This window comes from Pseudophryne corroboree, chromosome 7 (genome assembly GCF_028390025.1).
Source record: "Pseudophryne corroboree isolate aPseCor3 chromosome 7, aPseCor3.hap2, whole genome shotgun sequence".
NCBI lineage: Eukaryota > Metazoa > Chordata > Amphibia > Anura > Myobatrachidae > Pseudophryne > Pseudophryne corroboree.
The window spans coordinates 331,733,514-331,759,122 of record NC_086450.1 but is presented as its reverse complement, the minus strand read 5'-3'; the positions used below and the strand labels follow the sequence as shown (position 1 = coordinate 331,759,122).

Here is a 25,609-nt window from a genome sequence, read left to right as displayed (position 1 = left end):
TCCCGGCGCCGGTATACTGTGCGCCGGGATCCCGACATTCGGCATACTGAAGACCACCCCTTACAAGTGAAGTCTTCATTTTTCACCAATAAACTACATTTCTTTATTGACAAAATTAATGCTTGTACCTATTAGTATGTAAGACAGAGCTTTATGATCATTATGATAAAGCACTGACTTGTATCACAGACACTGCCTTGGGAAGTGGAGGTCATCTTCAAAATGCAAAGCAGCGACACCAGAGTAGAATTTTTAACTGTAAACCTGTTACAGTTGATATTTTGTCATCTATCCACTCTAAATGACAGAGGGATATGGTCATTAGGTCAACACCACTTAGGTCATCAGTCATTAGGTCGACCACTATTGGTCGACATGCATAAGGTCGACATGGTCTTTAGGTCTACATGTACTAGGTCGACTGTTCAAAAGGATGACATGAGATTTTCACTTTTTTTTTTATTTTTGAACTTTTTCATACTTTGCAATCCACGTGGACTACGATTGGGAACGGTAACCTTGCCCGAATGCGAGGGGACATGGTGCACTAATTGGGGTTCCCCGTCACTTTACGAAGAAAACGACACAAAAAACCTCATGTCGACCTTTTGACCTGTCGACCTAGCACATGTTGACCTAATGACCCTGTCGACCTAATGCATGTCGACCTAATTACTGTCGGCCTAAGTTATGTCGAACCAACGACCCATACCTGACAAAGATTACATTTGTATGTTATTCGGGGATTTATACCCGCATTGCTTTATTTATAAATATATTTTAATTTATTGGCTGGACATTCTATGATTTTAGCTCATTATTGAGTAATTGGATTAGTACCATCATTCCATACCTATGATATTCAGGTACTCCTAAACCATATTTGTGAATCTCCATTACCTCCAGGGCTGCTTAGTCTAAGTCAGTGCCAGAGTACCAATTCAGGGTTTTGTTGGGAAAACTCATCTCTTGTGCTGGAGACTTACACACTGGGCGTTATCTAAGAACGATATGAACGATACTGTTCATAAATGAACAATATATATCGTTTAGTGTAGAGGCACTGACAATAAATGATGCGCGTCCCCGTGTTCGTTCATCGTTGGTTTTTCATTGTTAAACATAGCAAGCCAATTTAGACGATATCGTACAACGTTCATATCGATCATCGTCCAAATCGCCCAGTCTGTAGGGCCCATCAGGTGCCCCATCTAGGCACCAACCTACATACTTACCACTCTGTTGGCCCGGCGCTGGCTGCAGAGCCACGGCCATTTTCCTGGTGATTCGTGCATGTGTAGTTGATGTTCCCTGAGACCTGTGTGTGTGCTGTAGACTCTGGCACAATGCCAGAGTCCACTGTACTCCTGGAGAGGAGGGGTGCCAATCGGAGCCTGCAGATGAGCCCCCTCCTCTGTTATACCGCCTTTGATGATAGGTATATGGTTTCCTGGAGGGTCTCTGTTCCTGCAGCAACACAGAACTTTGGTTATTATACTTTTTATCGCAGGTAAGTGGCCCTAACTTTTTCTTCCTCAACTGCCATAGGCGCTGTTTGTTGGTTTTATACTGCTGATTGTGTTTGCATATTTATTAAGCATTTTTGTCTTGTTTTAAAATGTGTTATTTGTAGGTTGTACATTTTTACTGTTTTGATGTATACCTTTTCTCCTACTTTCGGGAGAGCCTTTACTTTCTATTTTGTTTTGTTATTTAATGACTGGTGTTGAATTACTTTAATACGTTTGTCCTTTGTCAAGGGTTTTTTATGTTTTTTTTTATTGCTTATTGATTTAACCACTGTGGGTTTTTTTTTCATTGTATAGTGTTAATATATTCTTATTAATTATTGAATAGCCATTCAAAATGACGGTTATGTAAAAAGAGTTTAATAAAATACATAAGGAATTTTGCATGCGCTATACAGATATCTGTATCCAGCAGTTCACATCCAAATGCTCTGCCCATTCCATCAGGTTAACAACTTTTATGCTGTATGTAATCAAACAAGGAGTGTTACAAATCAACATTTATGTTAATCTATAAATGTCCATTTGTTTAGGAGTCTTGATTATCTCTTGGGTCTATACATAGGCTTGTCCTAAGTCCCATTGCATCTTGGGATATTTATTCAACCTTCTGAGGAATATCTGTGTTTGGCACTGAAATTGATTCCATGGGGTACATTTACTAAGGTGGGAGTTTTTTTTATAACTGGTGATGTTGCCCATAGATTCTATCTATTATCTTCTAGAATCAGCTAGATAAATGTTAAGTAGAATCTGATTAGTTGCTATGAGCAACATCACCATTTCTAAAAAACTACCACCTTAGTAAATTTACGCCCATGTGGCCTTTTCACCTAACATTTTCCATTCCCAATGTGGTTACTTAGAAAAATATGTGTAATTAATTATATATGTTTATATGCTTATTATATTGTGAAATCACATTTTCCTATGTAATAGTATGGATAGATAGATAGATAGATAGATAGATAGATAGATAGATAGATAGATAGATAGATAGACAAAATATTATAGGCTTCATTCAGATTTGCTTTGTCAATACACATACTTGGACTATACAAGGCATCACATACTTTTTGTCCTTTCTATGCATCGCAATCTGTATAAGTCTATTAAATGGCTACAGCGTTCATCCTGCCTCTCTTATTCTCTACTTCCTTACCTTATTTTAAGTATCTTCCCTCACATTACATGACTAATATGGCAACTTACTAAACAGCTAATTGTACAAAATGTTCCCTCTATCAGAGACGTGGTCTAGTCCACAAAATAAGTACAGGTTGAGTATCCCATATCCAAATATTCCGAAATACGGAATATTCCGAAATACTGAATTTTTTGAGTGAGACTGAGAAAGTGAAACCTTTGTTTTCTGATGGCTCAATGTACACAAACTTTGTTTAATACACAAAGTAATTAAAAATATTGTATTAAATGACCTTCAGCCTGTGTGTATAAGATGTATATGAAACATAAATGAATTGTGTGAATGTACACACACTTTGTTTAATGCACAAAGTTATTGAAAATATTGGCTAAAATTACCTTCAGGCTGTGTGTATAAGGTGTGTATGATACATAAATGCATTCTGTGCTTAGACTTAGGTCCCATCACCATGATATCTCATTATGGTATGCAATTATTCCAAAATACGGAAAAATCCGATATCCAAAATACCTCTGGTCCCAAGCATTTTGGATAAGGGATACTCAACCTGTATTTTGAAACTTCCTTAAAAAAGGTTTGCCATGACTAATTTCTCCCAACTGTTGGTCCCACTGTCACTCCTGGCTTACCCTGAGCTAACAAGCCCTGATTTACGTCCACCCAGCTGTCAAGGGTGGGAGTGGTTATGGGGTGTCTTACTGCTTCAGCTATGCCCCCCTATGGACCACCGGCCACTGATATAAAGTAGAAACAGCAAACAGCTTATTACCTGTGAAGCTGCTGGCTACTGCTTCTCCGTATCACTGTTAAGATGTGAGTGTTGCGTTTCACTATCATGTGACAAACAAGTTTCACATGCCCAGTCTGTGGAGCCAAGGATGCTATCCTTTATTTGCCAAGGTAAGAAGCCATGGGGGTTTGCAGCTTCTATGAAGGAGGAGGGGAAGGGGAGGGTTGCCACCTATAACACCCCTAGAACTTTTCATCAGCCACCGACAGACTACTGATGTGGACAAAAACACACGACTGATGCAGTAAAAACAATTCTTAAACTGGTAAAGAGCCAAATAGATAAACACAATACAGGGAACAATGAATAGGGTAATATTTCATGTCAGCCAATACTAGTTTAGTGATTGTAGAGCTAAAAGTTTACTCCTTTTGGTATATAATAATTAACAAATATTCTCTACACAGGTTTGAAAGTTTGGTCACGGTATTATTTTTTACATTAGGGGAAGTATGTGTTGTGTTGTGTTGTGTGGTTTGGCTTTTCTATTAGACTGCAGATCAGCTTTGATGTTTGAAGCTTCCAAATAGCTAGAGGGGTTCAATATATTATTAATTATTTTCCAGAATGAAGAAGCATTTGATCTTGTTATATGATGATGATGATGTTGTTGTTGTACTACATTTTGTATTTTTGGATATTTGATTTTATAGGCCTATGTATGCAACAGTTAAGAGACCATTAAAGCTTGGGATGAATGCCAAGCCAGAATTAGAGATTTGTGGCAGGACATGCAGTTTCACCGTGATCCCAGGTTCCATCAATATAATTTTACAGTTCTACTATGGTTCCACCTCCAAATGAAATGCCATTCTGTAAATTCTCATTTTGTGGCGTTTATAATCTATAACGATGGGCAATTAAATATGCTGTGTGGTGTGGTTGTGGCAGAAAACTTGAAGCAAAATTCTGCTGATAAAATGTGTAGATTAGATGTTCCAGTCTAGCCTTAGCTTTATGGGGGAGGGGGAGGTTCTGCATATTTCTTTTCATAATGTGTATATAGTCACCTGCTTGTGATTATGGACTGCTGCCCAATGCTGTATGTGTTGTGAAGTTGTGCTTCCTGATGATGATCCTGATTGGATCAAAATGTTGATAATCTCTGCAATTATGCTGATAAGCAGGGTCATAACTAGAACTTTGTGGGACCCATAGCAACATTTTTATGGTGCCCCCAACTCAGGTCTCCATATAGAGAGTAGCAGCAGGGACATAGAGACAGGGAGTGGCGGAAGGGACACAGAGAGCAAGAGCAGGGACACAGAGACAGACAATGACAGCAGGGACACAGAGACAGAGAGAGTGCTGGCAAAGACTCAGGAACAGAAAGAGGCAACAGGGGCATAGAATCAGAGAGATGCAGCAGGGACATAGGTAGAGATAGAGAGGCAGCAGGGACTTAGGGAGACGTAGCAGGGACGTAGGAATAGATAGAGGCAGCAGGGACGTAGGGACAGGGAGAGGCAGCAGGAACATAGGGACAGAGAGAGGCAGCAGGAACGTAGTGACAAAGAGAGTCAGCAGGGATGTTGGGACAGAAAGTCAGCAGGGACGTAGGGGCAGAGAGAGGCAGCAGGAACATAGGGACAGAGAGAGGCAGCAGGAACATAGGGACAGAGAGAGGCAGCAGGAACGTAGTTACAAAGAGAGTCAGCAGCGATGTTGGGACAAAGAAAGTCAGCAGGGACGTAGGGACAGAGAATGGGGCAGCAGGGACATAGGGACATACAGAGGGATAGCAGTAGTGGTGCAAGAAGAAAACATTTCTTTGTGGTACTGTGTGTGCACATGCACGAAAAATGTGGTCACAAGGGGCATGGCCACTGAAAATGGTGGCATGTGAACATGACACATCATCCATTTCTCGTCACTTTGGGAACATTCTTTTCCATTCCAAATACACTAGTTTGCATTGTTTTATTGCTACTGTGTTTAGTGCAGAAGTTCTCAAACGCGGTCCTCAAGGCACCCCAACAGTTCAGGTTTTAAGTTTATCCATGCTTGGCAACACATGTCACTTAATTAGCACTACAGTCATCAGTGCTGAGCCATGGATATGCCTAAAACCTGGACAGTTGGGGTGCCCTGAGGATCGTGTATGAGAACCTTTGATTTAGTGGATAATTTTGCCTCATCAATGTAATCAATACAAATATATTGTATATAATCATAATTATGTTCAGTAAAACAATCTTAGTGAAAAGTAAGTTTTACCAAGCAGTGATACAAGATTAATGCCAGGTCTACTTCTAAATAGAGTGTATTTTCCATTTAAAACAACCATTTGGATAAAGTAATTCAGGAATGGCAGCAAGCCAGGAGTGTTGCTGGAAATAAATGTTAGAAATGTCTATTTTGAGCTCCATTGTTGTCTCTTAAACGCTATAGAACAATTCTGCCAATATTAATAGACTATTAATCTTTTCAGAAACACTTTTGCTGCCTTTTTTAAATTGCTGATGTATGAATATGCTATTTGTTATAATTACTTCTTTGTTTCTACCACTGTTAAACTCTGAAACATTGATGAGCATCAAGATATAATCTCCCTATAACATGTAAACCAAAACTTAGCCCATGTATGAACGAACCACAGCTACTCTAAATGATGTTCCTGGTTTTTAAATGAGAAGGATCAGAAACAGGTTGGCTTTCTGGTGACAGCCCAAAAGGAAATGTAACCCACCTAAAACGTTATTTTACGTGTATCTTGCAAATTAAAAAATGTTTAATTAATTAATTCAATAAATAAATAATAATATAGTTTCGCCCTTGTGCCGAAGTCAATGTGTATTAATCATAAGTAGCCAGATCAATCCATCAGCAGTATCATAATGTCACAAAGCAGCATAGAGTATAGGCTTCATTCTGAAGGGTGGTGTGCTGGTCACTTTTCTTTAGCTGTTTGGAGTTGATAATATAGTTCTTTGTTTTGTGGCCCTGGACTGTAACGCAGAGTTGTTTTCTAGAGGCAACTTCCTGAAGAATAGAGATGTACTGTAGCTCGAAAGCACTGATTCTGTACTCCGTACAAACAACCACAGGGCATCCCAATCGCTCTAAGGCATCTGCCATCTTTATAATTTATTTCTTACCTGGCCTGTGATTGGGTTTCTCAATTCATTTATCCAGGTACCATCAACAGGCTATGTTTTGAGGGTTTCCTTCATGATACCATGTCATTTACTTTGTACTGCGTCAGTGATAAATTTTGTTGTTCCCACAAAGGCTACTCCTGCCAGGGTACTGGAGAACTGGAAACCACAGCCAGACCCATTCAGCGCAGAGTGTCAGATGTTGAGTATTAATAGGGCTTTCAGAACTTAGAGCCTGATTCAGAGGTGGCCACAGCTGCTTCTTTTGCCGCAGTCACAGCTGTGCCTTTATCCTAATGCTGTGTCTGATTTTCAAGTAACTGAGACGCCCACTTACAGTACAGAGTCTTGAGACAATGCATTTCCGTCACTGTGTGTGTATCTAGTCGCACCATCAACACTTGCACCAGCCATGTCTGTATCAGGCCCCAAATGTTTAGTTGATAAGAATTGTAGAAGCTTTTACATTTTTTCCCTTCCCCACTACCTTTTGGACTCAAAAGTTTAATTTCAGGGGTAACAGTAGTAGCAGCTGCTACTGTATGGGCTCTGGAACATAATTTTTGTTAGTCGTGATGCCTAAATTTACCTACCTTTTAAAAACTGGGTTACTTACATACAGTCCACAATGCACAGCATAGACGTTTGTGAAAGTTAGTGTAAAGCGTAATTAGGTACTATGCTGCCTGCTTATTATTTTATGACGATAGTTATTATTATTATGTACTTTACGTGTGCGTGAATATATATGTGTATATCAATGCAAGATGCACGTCCAAACATCACCACAACATCTGATAAGAGTACTTGTTTTTTTTAAAAAGGGGACCACAAAGCTGCCTCCTGTACACAATCGTTCCTCTGAATAAAGAACCACAGCAATAGTAGCAGGAGCAAGAGAGGAGAGAGAGGATTGGGGGGTGTTGAGAGAAAATATGATGAGGCGGGCAGAAAGAGGGAGAGATAGAGAACAGGTAGAGATATAACAGGAAAAGACAATGGGTAGAGAGATGGAATGGGGGAGAGAAAGAGAGAGAGGGGTAGATGGGAGAAAGGAGGGGGATGTGGAGAGAGAATAGAAGGAGGTGGGGGGAGACAGGAGATATAATACGTGGAGAAAGGAGACAATAAGGGTACATACAGTATGGACAGAACAAATAGCTGCAGACGGGGTAGAGAAAAGGGAAGGAGTAGGAACAAAATCCCTTGCACAATAGCTTGCTAGACTGTCCGTGTAACAATGATTATGATAACACATTCTGTGAAACTGAATTGACTAAAAAAAAAACCAGATCTATGGGAATGGTTTCTAATTACTGACACATCAAGCTTTCCCTGCATTTATTTACTTATTTTATAGAAAAGCTGGGTGTTTGATCTAAATGGGTTCAAAAAAATAATTTATTTAAAATCAAAGGTGATTAGTCCTGAATATGTAAATATTAAACATGAAAATATCAAACAAGTTCTAGTTTTCTTTTAAAAATATGGTTAATTTAATTAACTTGATGTGCAGGACTACTTTGATGATAGCTTTGTAATTGTGCTTCCGCTTGTTTTTTAGATTGGAAACAGAGAAATAATTGAAAATCTTTATTCCTGATAACACTACAGTTCTTCCACTAATCTTACAGACAGATGGCACCGTTTCTGTAAATGCTTTATATTTTTCTTTATCTCCTTTCAACATACAGGGTCCTATGTGTATTGTGTTCAAATAGTTATAATACTATTATGGGTATCAGTGGACCTTATTCAGGTTTGTTAGCCAACCAAAAAAGCACACTAATGGGCAAAACCATGTAACATGTGCAGAGAGAGTTAGATTTGGGAAAGGACTGGTCTGTATGGAGGATAGTAATACAGGCCCTGCGTCATTGGACGTAATACAGTTGCAAACGTCAGTTGAGTGAGGGGGCAACTCCGTTTTGTGGGAGCACCAAGGCCAGAGTCTCCGTCTTCCAAAGGAGATGTTTTGCCCTCAGCAATGGAGCTCCTGTGGCTGGTCTGGGTAATCTCATGGACTACTCATCCAGCTGATGATGCGGCATCTCCGGACACAGCAGAGAATCACACACACACTACTTATACTAGATGCTTCCTACTGCATTACCATATGTAAGCATTGCTGCAGCTTCCAAGAAAGCAGCAGCAATGCTCTTTCCAACCACATCTGAACCACCCCCAGTGTCTGTAAAATGGATCATTAATTCCTGTTACACATACTTTTGTCAGGTCACACCATACAGATGTCAGAAAAAAAACCTCTAAACTTTGCGCCTCCTGAAAAGTACCTCCGTGGCATCCCCACTGAATTTTATTCCTAATAATTTCAGTTTAGCCTAATTCATGGCTTAAGTTAATTATGACAGTAAAGAGACATTGGAACAACTTTTAATAAATGTGGTATTTGTATGTATGAAACTCTATACTCCAAAGAGTTCACTAAAACCGCTCAACTCCTCATTGCAAACATCTTCAGTTCCGCTCTCCGCATCCACCACTGTGCTCCTTTAACTAATGCACTTTGGCTGATATGTAGCCACATGTCCTTACCAATGATAATTTTTTGCAGTGGCCGTATTCAATTAGTCCTGAAAATGTTGGGTTGGCGAAAAACAGTTCTTGTTTTTTTTTGGCAATTTTGAAACCTTTATGCTGGCCATACACTTGTGCGATGCCCCGCGACGCGACATGGTGCGATGAAATCGCACCTGAGCTGCCAAAGTGATTACCATGCGATCATGCGATAGATCGCATGGTAATCATGTGATGGGCACGTCACCACCGAGTGGGAGCGGCCTTTGGCCGCTCCAGGCGGGTGCCCATCGCACATCGCAGTGCGATATATCTCATGTGGGCTTAAAACCACATGCGATCGCACTGCGATGCGATAAATATTAAGTGCAGCACATAATATCTTGAGACGCGATATTCGATCGGTGTGCCCATGCATCGCGTCTCAAGGTACCTAAAATGTGCAGATAATCCTTTGATTTCTTTCACAGATGTGGTTGAAATCGAAGGATAGCACCGATTATCTCATAAGTGTATGGGCACCATTAAGTGTGTAGAAACGGTGAGATAAATCTGTAAGATTTTGACTATATAGTTAAAATCTTAAGGAAAGTTAGTGCACATCTCAAGGTGTTAGGCAGCTTGTGATACCGATTCGATCACGATGCGCAATCCTGCGGGGTCGGCATTGCAATACTAAATAGTCTGTGCAGGCAAGTCAATCTTGACTATTTAGTGTACTATCTAGTACAAAGTATAGTCAAAATTGTCACTTAGTCAAAATCGTACATAGACAAAATCCAAAGTACAGATAGTCAAAATCTGTCCTATCTGTGCTCTGGGGAGTTAAAGGTAAATTGCATAGTCAAAATCTGGCATAGCAAGGATCTCACAGTGTGTTTACTCCTTTTTGTTGATTTTTCTTTTCCATCGGTATCCAACTGTTACGCACAAACCCCACAATTTTTGTGCGAAAATAAATAGGGTATGTGAAAAGCTGCACAGCTATGTCATTTCGCCGCCGAGATCAATGAAAAAAAGCCGCTTATCGTGGATTTAGCTCCGCCTGCTTGAGACAGGTGGAACCAAACCCCGGATAATTGCTGGCATTGGGGTATAAGTGCTAATTGGATAATCCCCGGCGAATCCATTATCCTCTGTAAATTGCTGCAGATAATTGGGTACCCTGTTAAGTGTTTTGTTAAATAAGTGAAGTCAAAAGATTTAGTAAAAAGAGGTATTTGTATAGTATTGTGTATCCTAAAATTGTTTCTATAGCATTTCTCTTTTGGAATTTAAAAGTAACAATTGCAGCTTGCTTATTATGAATATGTTATTATTGTTTTATCTTTTCAATACATTTTTCAATGTACACACTTATCTCTGGCTTGCAGCGGTAAGGATTAGTGTTTAATGACCTCTCTGTACAGATGTGAGGATGGCTCTTTGGATTTTGAAATCCCAGACCATTAAGTGGAAAGATTTACAGCTTTTTAGAGTCTAGGCAGCATGTCTTTACTAATGAGAGAATGGGTGCCCATAATGTTGACCAGTCTGCACTGATTCCACAGCCAAAGGGGAAAAAACAAGCTATGGTACTGTATATATCATTCTAGTTATTTATTTTTTATTTACTTTATGACACAGATTATATTGCAAGGGTTCCTTACAGTTTTAAAATATGGCAAACGTACAGGGTGGTCTGTGCACAGGTGTAGCCACAAAAAGCACAAGTGGTTGTAATCTGGGAGGCTGTCAACATCCCGCTGGACGGGATCCCGGCGGTCGAAATACCGACGCCGGAATCCCGACCGCCACAATCCCGACCGTAACAATCCCGACCGCCACAATCCCGACCGCCACAATCCCGACATATTCTCCCTCCGTGGGTGTCCACGACACCCATAGAGGAAGAATATAATAGTGTGCCGAGCGTAGCGAGGCACCGTGCCCGCAGCGTGGCGAGCGAAGCGAGCCCGCAAGGGGCTGCGTTCCGCTCGCCACCCCTGTCGGGATTGTGCAGTCGGGATTCCGGCGTCGGTATTTTGACCGCCGGGATCCCGTCCAGCGGGATTACGTACTGATCCCTGTAATCTAACCGGCAATAATTGTTAAGAACTCTCTTGCCTTATGATGAGATACCTCTAAAGGGGGGTACTGACGGGAGAGATGTGTGCTGAGCGATCTTAACATAGACCGCTCAGCACACATCTCTCCCCCCGCTCAGCACAGCGCGATGTGCTGAGCGAGGGGCGCTCACTTCACACAACGGTGAAGTGAGCAACCCGCTAGATTGAGCCTGCATGCAGGCTCAATCTAGCATCAGCGATAGCGATGCGCGGGGCCGCGCATCGCTATCACTGTGGGGCATACACACGGCAGATCTGTGCTTAAAATCTAAGCAATCTAGTCAGAATGCTTAGATTTTTAACACAGATCTCTCCGTGTGTACCCCCTTTAGACAAGGGTAAAATACTTATAAATACGGTGGTGCTCCCCAAGAGTCAAAGACTCTTTTGTTTGGAGGCTCTTATCAACATATATTCATTGATTATATATTCTTTAGCTTTTATTATTTCTATCATGAAAAAAATGCACAAAATACACAAAATAAACTTTCTCACGAATAATCCACAGAAAGCTTGCATTACCGGAGAGAGAAAGTAAGACCACTGCCACTGTTTTGTGCCAACATACATAAATGGCAGGAATGATTTAGACATGGGACCATTTGCCGTAAATGTACAGCTGATGGCTGTCAACAGATTTAGGATATTAACAAAAGAAAAAGCAATTTCCACACACCTACTTGATTAGGATTCCCATTAACTTACCCGTGTTTTCTCTACCTAAAAAACCTGCATGCTTTACTTGGATTTTTAAAAGCAGTTAAATAATTGTAGGCATGTAAATAAATGATGCCGATATGTATGTAAACTACTGTCAATTATGGGATAAATTATACAGATACTATTATTTACCACAGTGCTCTATGGGGGTCATTCCGACCTGATCGCACGCTAGCTATTTTTTGCAGCACTGCAATCAGGTCAAAATTTGGCAAAACTGCACATGCGTATGCAGCGCAATGCGCAGGTGCGTTGTACGGGTACAAAGCAGATCGGTGTTGGGAGATGGATTGTACGAAGAACCCATTCGCACAGCGATTGACAGGAAGAAGGCGTTTGTGGGTGTCAACTGACCGTTTTCAGGGAGTGGTTGGAAAAACGCAGGCGTGTCCAAGCAATTGCAGGGCGGGTGTCTGATGTCAATTCCGGGACCGGACAGACTGAAGTGATTGCAGCGGTTGAGTAAGTTCAGACCTACTCAGAAACTGCGCAAAACTGTTCTGTACCGCTCGGCTGCACAAGCGTTCGCACACTTGCAAAGCGAAAATACACTCCCCCATAGGCGGCGACAATCTGAACACAGCGCTCCAAAATATATCTAGCGAGCGATCAACTCTGAATGACCCCCTATGAACGGCTTTTAAAGAGTAACAGTAATGTTTTGTTTATAATTCACAGTAGATGATAATTTTTCTCATTTGTGCTTTTAATCATTAACCAGTGATGCTTAACAGTGGTGGTCCCAGGTGCAAACAATGTACTCCTAGGGGTAAATTTACTAAGATGGGAGTTCTATTTAAGATGGGATGTTGCCTATAGCAACCAATCAGACTCTACTTCTCATTTATCTAGCACCTTCTAGAAGATAATACCTGGAATCTGATTGGTTGCTATGGGCAACATCCCATCTTAAATAGAACTCCTATCTTAGTAAATTTACCCCCTAGACTCCCAGCCACTCCCCCCCCCCCCCTTCCGTAATGAAGAATAGGGCACCTTGGTGCCTATGCACCGTCGACGGCACCATTTTTCCAACATCCCCACTACACAACATCACTGCACTACATGTCCCTATATGCTGCCCTACATCACTACACTACATCACTATGCTCTATCCCACTATATGCTGCACTACATCACTACATTTATCAATGTACTTTATAACTGCATTACATCCCCCTATGCGCCACACTACATAACTGTACTATATTTGCCTATATGCTGCACTACCTCACATTGCTGCACTATATCCCATATATACTGCACTACATTACTACACTACATTGCATCATTGTGATTTGTAACTGCACTACATCCCCTATACTCTGCACTACATCCCCCTATATGCTGCAATACATCACTAAATCTCCCCTCTTCGTTGCCCTATGCCACTTTTTCCCTCTATTCATGCACTGAACTACATCCGCTATGCTCTGCACTATATCAGTACACTACATTCCATATACACTGCACTACAGCATTAAACTACATACCCTTTGCACTGCACTACATCACTACAGTACATTTCCCATAAACCACAAACAGGCCTCACACACCTGTCCGCATCCGTGCTTCAGGAACCCATATGTGACAGATAGAGAGTATAAGTGCCAGTTACATGGGCATCCGCTGGTTACTAGCCTAAGCTAAGGATTCATTATGGGTATTATTTACTGAGCACAGAGCAGGTGCAGATACCACAGAACCACTCAGTTTTACCAAGTGAAAATGACTCCTAGCTTTCTGCAGGTACTAATTCACAAGTAGGTAGCCTATGATTTTCCAGAGGAGGCCTTTAATATGTGTAATGCTCTCTATTTCATTATAATTTCCCGCCAGGCAAGAGCAGGTAGACCACTGCTTCCTCTCACGGCCATTAGACTGCGTGTAGTGGACTAGTTTGGCTGGCCTGATCGCTGCTCATCTTGAATGTCTGTCCTGCTATTGTCAAAGGCAGTGCACCAAACCCAAACCGTTTCCGTGACATGACATTATCACCGTACACCGTACAAGTTGGCGATAAATTTCAGCTGGTAATGTGCCCTTTAGATGCTGACCACACTATGCACCTCAGTATTTGACCATGTTTCTGCCAGCCCTGCAATCTTACAACTGATGTTGGGACAGTATGACTAATTTGAGGCATAGTCTTATGGCTGCGAGGAGGAGCAGTGGTCTACCTGCTCTAGCCTGGTGGGAAATTAGAATGAAATAGAGAACATTACACATTTGAGAGGTCTGGTTACTTTAATTATTAACCCATCCTTGTGTGTGTATGTGTTTATGTACTGTGTGTATGTTCGTATATACTGTAAATCTAAAAGTTACTTATGTTGGGAGAAGACGGTGCCAGGGATTAAAAGTATTGGAGCACATATAGTACATTCCCTCCCCATAGAGAGAATTTTTCTTTGCCAAGTACCTTTGGATTCATTCTACCAGAAAGTAGATCTAAGAGTCAATGATGTATAATAGCTATAATAATAGGGATGCTGTAGTATGCCTGTTTGCAGATTACGTAAAAATTTGCAACAGAGTAGACATATTGGGAGGGGTAAAACAAACGATTGATGATCTAGGTAAACTTGAGGAATGTTGATAAAGAAAATGATGTACTGTACTGCACTAATGGATCAAAGTAACTAGTGGCACAATGAATAAAAAGTTGTTTTTAATAAACGTAATACATGTACAGATACATCGATAACAAAGTGCAAATAACAATAAAAAACAATGTTGCAGTTTAAGCAGTCTCTCTGGTTAATATATGTATAAATATCAGCAAAGATGTAACACTTGTCATGTAGTAACGTAAATGGCTATTCAAGTAGAAAAGCATGCTGTCAGTATGCCGACAGTAAGCTGTTAGAAAACGCGGTTTGTGCAATATATTTGTTAAAAAGTAATATTAATTCTCCTGTGATCCCCGTAATGCGAGAGTGAGTGGGAACAAAGTACTTTGAAGATCTGAATAAGATGGGAGTAAAACCTATCCACAATGTATATCACTTAATCGTACTCACTGATGTGATGGTCCTCGATGGCAGCTGATTTTAGTTGACCGCAACTGGATAGCAGGCAGCCGTTTGCCTGGCAGCGTCTCACTAGTTGTGTCTGTTTAGAGCGTTGCAGCAAGCTCAAAGACACGCTGGCAGCCCAGACTTCCTTTGATCACGCTATATAAACTGCAGTGGACTGAGCTACAGCACAAATGTGGCTGGAGTAAGGTCACCGGGTAGGTACAGAGGTGGAGCCCTTAACATGTTTCGTCACGGGTTGCGTGACTTTTTCAAAGGGAAAGGCCTGAGATACAGTATGGTCAAGAACATATCAACTACAGTTTAACTCTAAAAGATGAACCTGGGTCTCAAAAACTCAAAGGCTAAATATAGTATCAATGGTACTATAATGGAAACTACTAAGGAGGAAAGGGTTTTAGGAGTCACTATTTTAAGTGAGTTAAAGGAAGGGAAGCAATGTAACAAAGCAATGAGAAAGGCTAGTCAGATGCTTGGTTGCATAGGGAGAGGAATCAGCAGCAGAAAGAAAGACGTAATAATGCCACTGTATATGTAATTGGAACGGCCTTATCTGGAATACTGTGTCCAGTTCTGGAGACCATGGGGAAAATGTAATCGGGTCTGAGTTTGCCAAGGTCCGCCATTTTGTCTGCGACTTTATGTAGTTATAAAGTGACAATCATTTACAAGGCAAAACCAAAATATGCGCAATCTCGGCCAAAATCACAGACCTCTGTAAACTCAGACTCTTATTACTTTCCCTCTATATCTCAAAAAGAATATAAATACATTAGAGAACATACAAAGAAGGGCAGCTAAAATGGTGCATGGCCTACATCACAAAACTCACACGGAAAAACTGAGAGATCTTAATATGTTTAGTTTGGAGCAGAGAAAGGAAAGGGGGGACATGATAGAAACTTTCAAATATACCAAGGGTTTTAACAAGGTACATTAGAGAAACATTCTTCAAAGGAAGAGAAGTATTAGATCACAATGACATGCACTGAAACTGGAGGGAGGTAGGTTCAAAGGAAATTTAAGGAAAAATTACTTCACAGAAAGAGTAGTGGATAAGTTGAATAGCCTCCCATCAGAGGTGGTAGAGACTCAGACAGTAGTCAATTTACACATGTTTGGGATAGACATATGAATAGCCTTACAAAGAACTTAGGATCAAATACTGTTGAGGTTGCCTAAAGGGCAGACTAGATGGGCCAAGTGGTTCTTACCTGCTGTCAAAATCTCTGTTTCTATGTTTATGTTTAATAGCTAGTTAGGGAGATATTTTACAATTGTAACCCTTTGGATCTCCAGCCCAAAAAGTGCTTACAGCAAAAACGTCACTAAAGTGAACTAATCCCACTACATCAGTGGTGGACAGGATAAAATGTGGGAGACCCAGAGTGATCTTTTCTTGTCCAAGTTATATAAAATTACATTATGTTAAATTTTTAGCTAATCGCAAAGTAGTGGTAACCCTTCTCACTGGGGGAATTGAATTAGCTGGTTATAATATTCTATGTATTGTTGTGTATTAGGGTGGTATTTATCAAAGCATAGTGAAAATAAAGCAATAAGCAATCAGCTTCTAACTATCATTTTTCAAACACATATCGTATAATGAGAGTTAGTAGCTGATTAATTAGTCCTTTATCTCTCACCACTTTGTATCTTACATAGTAACATTGGCCCTCATTCCGAGTTGTTCGCTCGCAAGGCGATTTTAGCAGAGTTACACACGCTAAGCCGCCGCCTACTGGGAGTGAATCTTAGCTTCTTAAAATTGCGAACGATGTATTCGCAATATTGCGATTACAAACTACTTAGCAGTTTCAGAGTAGCTTCAGACTTACTCGGCATCTGCGATCAGTTCAGTGCTTGTCGTTCCTGGTTTGACGTCACAAACACACCCAGCGTTCGCCCAGACACTCCTCCGTTTCTCCAGCCACTCCTGCGTTTTTTCCGGAAACGGTAGCGTTTTCATCCACACGCCCATAAAACGCCGTGTTTCCGCCCAGTAACACCCATTTCCTGTCAATCACATTACGTTCGCCGGAGCTAAGAAAAAGCCGTGAGTAAAAAAACTATCTTCATAGCAAAATTACTTGGCGCAGTCGCAGTGCGAACATTGCGCATGCGTACTAAGCAGAAAAACGCTGCGATGCGAAGAAAATTACCGAGCGAACGACTCGGAATGAGGGCCATAGTTGTTGAGGTTGAAAAGAGGCAAAATGCACATCAGGTTCAACCTGTATTCTGTGTTTAGCTGTGCACATTATAATGCACCAGCTGAAGTAATGGTTTCGTACCAAGTGGGTGATTCCGAGTTGTTCGCTCGTTGCCGATTTTCGCTATACTGCGATTATCCGCTAACTGCGCATGCGCAATGTACGCAGAGCGCATGCGCTTTGTCATTTTACACAAAAGTTAGTTATTTTACTCACGGCATAACAAAGCTTTTTCATCGCTGTGCTGATCGTAGTGTGATTGACAGGAAGTGGGTGTTTCTGGGCGAAAACTGGCCGTTTTATGGAAGTGTGCGGAAAAACGCAGGCGTTCGAGTTGCAAAACGCAGGAGTGGCTGGAGAAACGGGGGGAGTGGCTGGGCGAACGCTGGGTGTGTTTGTGACGTCAAACCAGGAACGAAAAGGACTGAGCTGGTCGCAATGGCTGAGTAAGTCTGGAGCTACTCAGAAACTGCTAAGAAATTTCTATTCGCAATTCTGCTAATCTTTCATTCGCAATTCTGCTATGCTAAGATACACTCCCAGAGGGCGGCGGCTTAGCGTGTGCAATGCTGTTAAAAGCAGCTAGCGAGCGAACAACTCGGAATCACCCCCCAATTGTCAACTATATTTCGTACAACTCCCAGCTACTTAATGTCAATATATTAAATGCTGTAGCCCTGGATACTTTTTTCAGCTAGAAAGCTGTCCAATCTGATTTTGAAAACATTTACAGTGTCCGTCATTATTACCTTCTCTGGCAGGGAGTTCCAAATCCTTATTGCCCTTACCGTGAAGTACCTCTTCCTACGTTTTGTACGGAATTTTCTCTCGTCTATCCTCAGTGAGTGTCCACGTGTCCTATACAGAGTTCTATTAATAAATAAATCCCCTGCTAACTCCTTGTAATGACCCTTTCCATATTTGAAGATATTAATAATATCTCCTCTTAGACGTCTCTTTTCTAGAGTATACATATTTAACCTAGTTAGCCTTTCCTCGTACTCTAGTGTCTCTAACCCTTAATCAGTTTAGTAGCTTGCCTTTGAACTCTTTCGAGTTCCCCAATATATTTTTATAATGTGGTGCCCAGAATTGAACACAATATTCCAGGTGCGGACGTACCAATGATTTGTACAGCGGCAGGATTACATCCTTGTCCCTGGTCTCTATACCCCATTTATGCAAGCAAGGACTTTCCTTGCCTTCGTCGCTGCATTTTGACACACTGTACTGTTATTGAGCATATTATCTATGAGGACCCCCAAATCTTTTTCCACTACTGTTACCCCTATATTTTCCCCATTAAGTGAATAGGATGCAAGTTTGTTTTTAATCCCAAAATGCATAATTTTGCATTTTTCAATATTGAACCTCATTCCTATTTAGACGCCCAGGATACAAGTTTAAATAAGTCATTCTGTAGAGACTCCACATCTATTTCCGAATTAATTACCTTACACAGTTTAGTATCATCTGCAAAGATTGATACTGTGCTTCCCAGACCTATTTCTAGGTAATTAATAAATATATTGAACAGTAGCGGGCCAAGTACGGACTCTTGTGGTATACCGCTGACTACTGGTGCCCAGCTGGAGAACATCCCATTGACCACTACTTATTGTACCCTGTTAACCAGCCAATTACTTATCCATGTACAAACAGTATATCCTAGGCCAAGTTCCCTTAATTTGATGATCAGTCTCTTGTGAGGCACTGTATTGAAGGCTTTGCAAAATCTAAATAGACCACATCCACTGCTTTTCCGTGGTCAAGATTATCGCTCACTTCCTCGTAGAAGCTAATTAAGTTAGTTTGACATGATCTGTCCCTCACAAACCCATGCTGACTCTTGCTAATAAACTTAGTATTCCGCAGATAATCCTCTATGCTTTCTCTCAAAATTCCTTCCAATATTTTACCCACTATAGAGGTTAAACTAACTGGTCTATAGTTTCTAGGATGATTTTTAGCTCCCTTTTTAAATAATGGCACTACCTCAGCTATACGCCAATCCATCGTTACCATACCCGATTTAATGGAACTATAGAAAATCAAGTATAAGGGTCTTTGAAGCTGTGCCTTAAGCTCCATAATAGCCCTCCAACGAAAAGCATCTGGTCCCGGTGATTTATTAATCTTTATGTTGCTTAGTCTCTCCAGGACTACTTCCTCACTTAAACAAGCATCTAGCCAAGAATCATTACCTTCACTGTCGTTATACACTGCTTACACTGTCTCATCCTACCTGGTTAATACTGATGAAAAAAAGCTGTTCAGTATATCTGCTTTTATTTTGTCAAGGCTCCCAGTTCATCTTTTAATGGGCCTACGTTCTCTTCTTTTAACCTTTGACTGTTTATGTATTTATAAAACTTTCTGGGATTGGCTTTACTCTCTATAACGATTTGTTTTTTGTTTACAATTTTAGCTGCTCTTATTACTTTTTTGCGTTTTTTATTTCATTCCTTGTAATGCTGGAATACCTCCTCCCCTCCATTAGTTTTAAATGCTTTAAAAGCACGTTTCCTTTTAGCCATTGCTTCTTTGACATCCGTATTAAGCCACATTGGTTTGAGTTTAGTACACACTTTACTGCCCAAGGGTATGAGTTTGCGAATATTGCTATCAAGCAACCCTTTTAAAGCATCCCACATTTCCGATGTGTTTTTACCAAGAAACAAAACTTCCCAGTCAATGTCGCTTAGTGCCTGTCTCAGCATATTGAAGTTAGCTTTTCTAAAGTTTAATGTTTTGGTTGATCCCTTATAGCTATATTTCTTGAAACTGATGCTGAATGTGATCTTATAGTGATCACTGTTTCCCAAGGTCTCCTCAACTGTAATGTTTGATATAATTATTGGTAATAACTAGGTCCAGAATATTATTACCTCTGGTTGGGTCCTCGACTAATTGAGACAAGTATTGATCCTTTAATGTGTTCAGAAATCTGCAGATCCTAATTTTTACACTTGAATCATTACTCCAATTTATATTCGAATAGTTAAAATCCCCTAACACTAGGATGTCCCCCATTCCCGCAGCTTTTTCAGTTTGCTGTAAGAGTAGTTCCTCGTCATGTATGCTAATATCTGGTTGCTTGTAGCACGTGTTTCTTTATTTCAGTACCCCCACTAGTGATCTCAACCCATAGTGATTCCACATTGTCACCAGTCCCTCGCAAATAACATCTATTAAGTTTGGTTTTAGAGATGGTTTTACATAGAGACATACCCCTCCTCCCCTTTTGGTAGCCCTGTCCCTCCTAAAAAGTGTATACCCCTCCAAATTAGTAACCCAGTCGTGAGAGTCGACCCACCATGTTTTCGTAATACCTATAATATCATACTGATTTTATTGATGCGAGCCATTCCAATTCGCCCATTTTACCTGATAGGCTTCCTGCGTTCGCAAGCATACATTTTATATTAATATTTCCAATGCACATATGCTTTATTGGTAACTTACCATTACATACAAGTGCCTTTCTAGAATTATTCTTACCGACTGTTGTTCTATTCTCTCCCTTATTCCCCCCCCCCCTCTCAATTACTGATACAGCCTTTCTTACTACTATCCCCAATTGTCCTATTAGGTCTTTCTAAACCCCCCCCCCCTTATGCTAATAGTATTTTCTTTTCATGCTTTGATAAATAACATGATGTGACGACTGTTGTAAAAATTATTGATTAATATGGCATATTGGCTGTGGCGTATCTACAGAGCAGGGGACCAGTGTGCAGTCTGCGTCTGTGGGCCCCCTCTTTTCCCATAGCTGGCAGCGCTGTTAGTGATCTGAGCACTGGAGAGACTGGCACAGGGCTGTCTTTTCATATGGGCTCAATGGGCACTTGCCAAAGGGCCACATGAGTATAAGGGCCCTAGGATTATAGCTGGGGGTCCCCTCTTTCCAGGGGTACCAGATTATTAAAATGTGGCACTGGAGAACCGGAGATATCCAATGTCAAAGCAGTGGTCCCCATCCAAGCCTGTTAAGTGCTCTTCTCAGCCAGATATATTGGGTTCTGTCTGACTTAGAGTTTTTCTGAGGGTATACTCCAAAAGCTGGGACTCCCTCCTTTTGATGGACACTGGCAGCTTGTCTCTACTATGCTTAGAACCAGAGATATCAGCCTTCAAGCAGCCAGTCCCTGCTCCAGCTACACACGCCTAATATGCAGTGTTATATTTTCATTGGTGGATTGCTCTGGCTCTGACCCTCAAGTCCCCAGTACCTCCTGGTGGGACTCTCTAGTTTTTATTTTATCCCATTCAAAGCTAAGAAATCTATTTCCAGGAACCCGAGATATCTACAGTCAAGCAAGCTGCCCTCCCACCAGAAAATTAGAATATTAAGCCCACTCCACTATCCACCCCTTCCATGTGTATTAAACATCCCCTACCACCCTGGAAGTCATGTACCAGGACCCCTTGTCACGATCCGGGTATCTGGACGCCATTTCTTACCCATCAGATGCCTCCTAAGGCTGGCTCAGCGCTCCAGGACCGGATCCCATCTGTTATCCTGATGTTTACATTCCTGCATCCTCTCCTGTCTCTCTGAGACGCGGTCACAGTAAACGCCATATTACATCTGGCATGGCGTCTCCCGCGGCCTCCGCCGCCATCCCTGAGTTTCTGCATGCAAAGTGTCAGAGTGGCGATTACGTCAGCCGCGGCCTCCGCTGTGCCCGCGTGGTTTGGATGTGCATTCATCAGTCTGGCGTCTCCTGTCTCCTGTGGCCGGCGCCGCCATTGCTGCTTCAATTCTCACATGGATTACAAACCAAACTTCCCTCCAAGTGTCTGCATGGGCGCAGCCATCTTGGATTTTGTCATCTGATCATTTCCACCAATCTGCTGTCTGTATTGTTGATTTGCATAATTGCCTAGCCAACCCCTTCCTTGCTGCAGGTATAAATATGCTGTGCCTGAGCAAGGAAGGCGTCAGTGCTTTGGTTGTCAAACCTAGTTCCTGTTTGTCTCTTTCCTGTGATTGTCTTCCAGGTTCCAGCTCCTGTGTCAATCCTTCCACTACAGAGACCCGCACCAGCATTCCATCTGCGGTGTAGCCTGACTCTCCGATCCATTTGGATTCACCAGCTTCCAGCTACAGATCTACCTGCTTTCAGCATCCAGCTTCCAGCAGAGGTCAGCTCTCCTTAAAGTGCCGGTACCCCTTTTCTGCAGTTTGTCATTTATCACCGGCATTATAATTTCACCGCTCTCAAACTCCAAACTTCATTATTATTTCATCACTCTCAAGTTCGTTTATTATTTAACTGGTTCCAGCCAGTATCCACTCCGTACCAACAACAGTCTGGTTCCAGCCAGTATCCACAGCAGCCGTTTTACCTTCAGCAGCCCAGCCTTTCCTGGAACACCAGCTGGTACGATCCTGGGTTCTCTCCATTGCTACAGTCAGGCCTGGTAAGGACTTTCCAACTAGAAGATTATAAGAACTATCTCACACTACCAGTGCCTGTGGCCCTTGCCACCCTGTAGTACCCAGGAATTGTATTTATCCTCTGTTGACTTTTATGTTTCCTTTTACTGCTGCTGTGTTGCGGAGTTGTCATAAATAAACATCATTGACTTTTATTCAAGTTGTCGTGGTCACGCCTTCGGGCAGTTATTCATCATGTTACTTACATGTCCAGGGGTCTGATACAACCTCCCAGGTTCCGGTACATCTCAGCCCCTACAACTGAGGCTGCCTCCCGTCAGCTCAGGCCCTCAGTTGTGACACCCCTTCATTCAGCACAATGCCCCCTTCTACAGTTTAGCCCCATCTCCCACCATCTGTGCAGTAAATGAGTAATTAGAAGAAATTACTGCGCCAGGTCCTACATGCTGAGCGGAAGACAGAACACCCCCTTCCGCCCGCCTTCCATCAAAGCTGCTGCTGATAGCACCCCCCACCACTACTGCTGGAGGATGGGTAGGGGCCCCAGTGCATTGCTGTGCCCAGCAGCCTACACTGCTGTTAAGATGGCCCTGCTCTGGCATAGTGCTAGATAGAGACACACGGCTTGCGTAGGTGTCCGGGAAAATGGCGCAACTGCATTTTTCCCAGAGACCTGCACAAGCTCTGTTGTCTCTGCCACAGTGCCAGAGTCTCTAGTGCTCAAAGCACTAACATCGCTGCCGGCTACAGTGGCAAACGCAGGATTTCTAAAGAGGGGTTTCCAAATACAATCCACAATCTCCCACTCTGCGGAACATTGGAGCAGGTGTGGGAGTCTGGGGGAGCGGTAGAAGAACCTATTAACGACTCTGGACATTAATGTAAACATTGGTCTTTTTATATACTGGATATTGTATGGAATACTGTATTAATATTTAACACTATAGATGGTCTAGGGTATAGGCTATATCAAACATATTTAAATAATATAAATAAGATAAATGGTCAGGAAAAGGTTAATCATACCATAATAAATAAATACACAAATGTAATAGAACCAGCACTGCACTTTCTAAGCGCACATTCTCCCACCTCATGGTACGACTCCTATCTCTTCCTGGTTGCTACTCTCTGGTCCAGTGCACCGATTGAGGATTCAGATCCACACTCACAGCAACCTTGGTAGAAGACTTTGCTACCACTGGGCATGTGCAGCATCTCTGCTCTGTCCCTAACACTGCATGATGTGGCGGCAACTCTAGTAATCACATTATACACTATTGCTATTGTCATAATTCAAGACACTTGCCAAGAGGAGGGGGGTTTCCGGGCAACTGGAAACCCCCCCTGCGTTTGCCTATGGGCTACAAGAGAAGAGGGGGCACACACATAGAGACCGATGGACACCGGAAGGGTAAATATAGAAGAAATGGGTGCAGTTTGGGCCCCCTCTGGACCCAGGGGCCCGTGTACACCCACACACACTGCACGCCATTGCATATCGGACAGGCTTACACTACAAGTGCAGGAAATGTACTGAACCCTTTGAATAGTTATATGTTTAGCCTTTCAGACATGGGAGGTTTGATTTAAAATATGTGTCCTTAAAAATCATCTATCATTTTCAGTAACAAAGTAGTTGTTGCTTTTAAACAGGATTTTTAGCTTATCGTAATGTGTTCTGTGCCAGCAACAACTGTTATGCCTAAAATATCACTATTAAGTTCCATATTCTAAAATCATAAATGATTGCAGAGTGGGAGATTGTTTCTAGAGATGTATTTGGGGGAAACGTGATGAGTGAGTCATGTGCATAAATTTGTTCCTCTTTGATATTCAGATGAATGTACTTCACAATATGCAACTATTTATGAAAATATAGCAGCTTTAAATATTTTATACATAGCATAACGTAAAGAGGATAATAGCTATTATTTCCTTCACATTGTTTCATAACACCTATTTTATAATATAATCTGGCAGAAACTACTAACAATAATTATGTTCCTAGAGATTCATAAACACAGTATATGAATAACTTTTGATAGGTGTTGAATTTTCACTCCACAATTATAGTTATGTAGAACAGAACTGCTAGTGTACTTACATTTTTTTGTGTGGAGGGAGCACGAGTCAGTTAAGGGTGAGGTTCCGGTTGTGTCTATGTTCCCTTCGCTCGCCACAGGTTACTATGCCAAATATTTGGTGACATGGACCCAGGGGCTTATGGGAAAGGTCCTATCCACGAAGGGTATCTACATACCTCCCAACTTTCACGTTGAGGAAAACGGGACTATCGCGCTGCGAAGCGGCGTGCCGACCCAAAAAGGGTGTGTGGCCTCGATGTGATGGACGTGTCCTCACCAAACTGACCATCTTCCTGACTTTCGGGGTCGTGCCCAGTGCTCCCAGAGCATCTGGGAAGCTCCCTGCTCCCCTCCTAGCTCTGAATACATGCCGTGCGCGTGCACACAGCATGTATTCAGTGATCACCGGCTGCTTTGCAGAGCATAGCAGCAGGTGATCAAAGGCTCTCCCAACTACCCCCCTGCCCGCGTGACTCTGCTGCCCGCAGGTGGGACAGCGGGACAGGGTACAAATAGCAGCGGGACAGTTGGGAGGTATGTAACTAGACGCTACCATGAGGTTCCTACAGGGCAATGAGACTCCATGGGACATTCCAGGTAAGGATTGTGGTTAATGTTTGCACAACCTGCTCACATAAAGGAACCAGCAAATATCACAAACGTTTTACTTACCATAATATTGTGTGAGAGATTGTGTCTAATAGAATCTTTGCCCTATTGAGTTATTGATCCTTTGCAGGGAATGAGACCCAACCCCTAAGAGGTTCTAATCGACATTGTGTGGGAGATGTCTAATTAAGCAGCCTACAGCGTAGTCATGGGTTGCTTACCTGATGTGTTGCTGGCAGAGGTGATATTGTCCACTACTTAGTTGTTCTTGTCCCCTCTTGGAGGCTGTAGTTGATGGGATAAAATT

The 25,609-nt window shown here is 41.9% G+C and overlaps 1 protein-coding gene across 5 annotated transcripts in view; it reads left to right on the top strand.

Moving 5' to 3' along the window:
• SNX29 (sorting nexin 29) overlaps positions 1-25,609 on the top strand; it is a 1,242,095-nt gene that overhangs the window by 690,557 nt on the left and 525,929 nt on the right. The window contains exon 19 of one of the 5 annotated variants that reach the window (XM_063934345.1): positions 22,207-22,567. The exons of the other annotated variants lie outside the window; for them this stretch is intronic. Coding sequence (XP_063790415.1) covers positions 22,207-22,365 — 159 coding nt within the window. The 3' untranslated portion in view covers positions 22,366-22,567. Of the gene's footprint in view, positions 1-22,206; positions 22,568-25,609 lie in introns of those variants that run through there. 5 annotated transcript variants of the gene reach the window in all.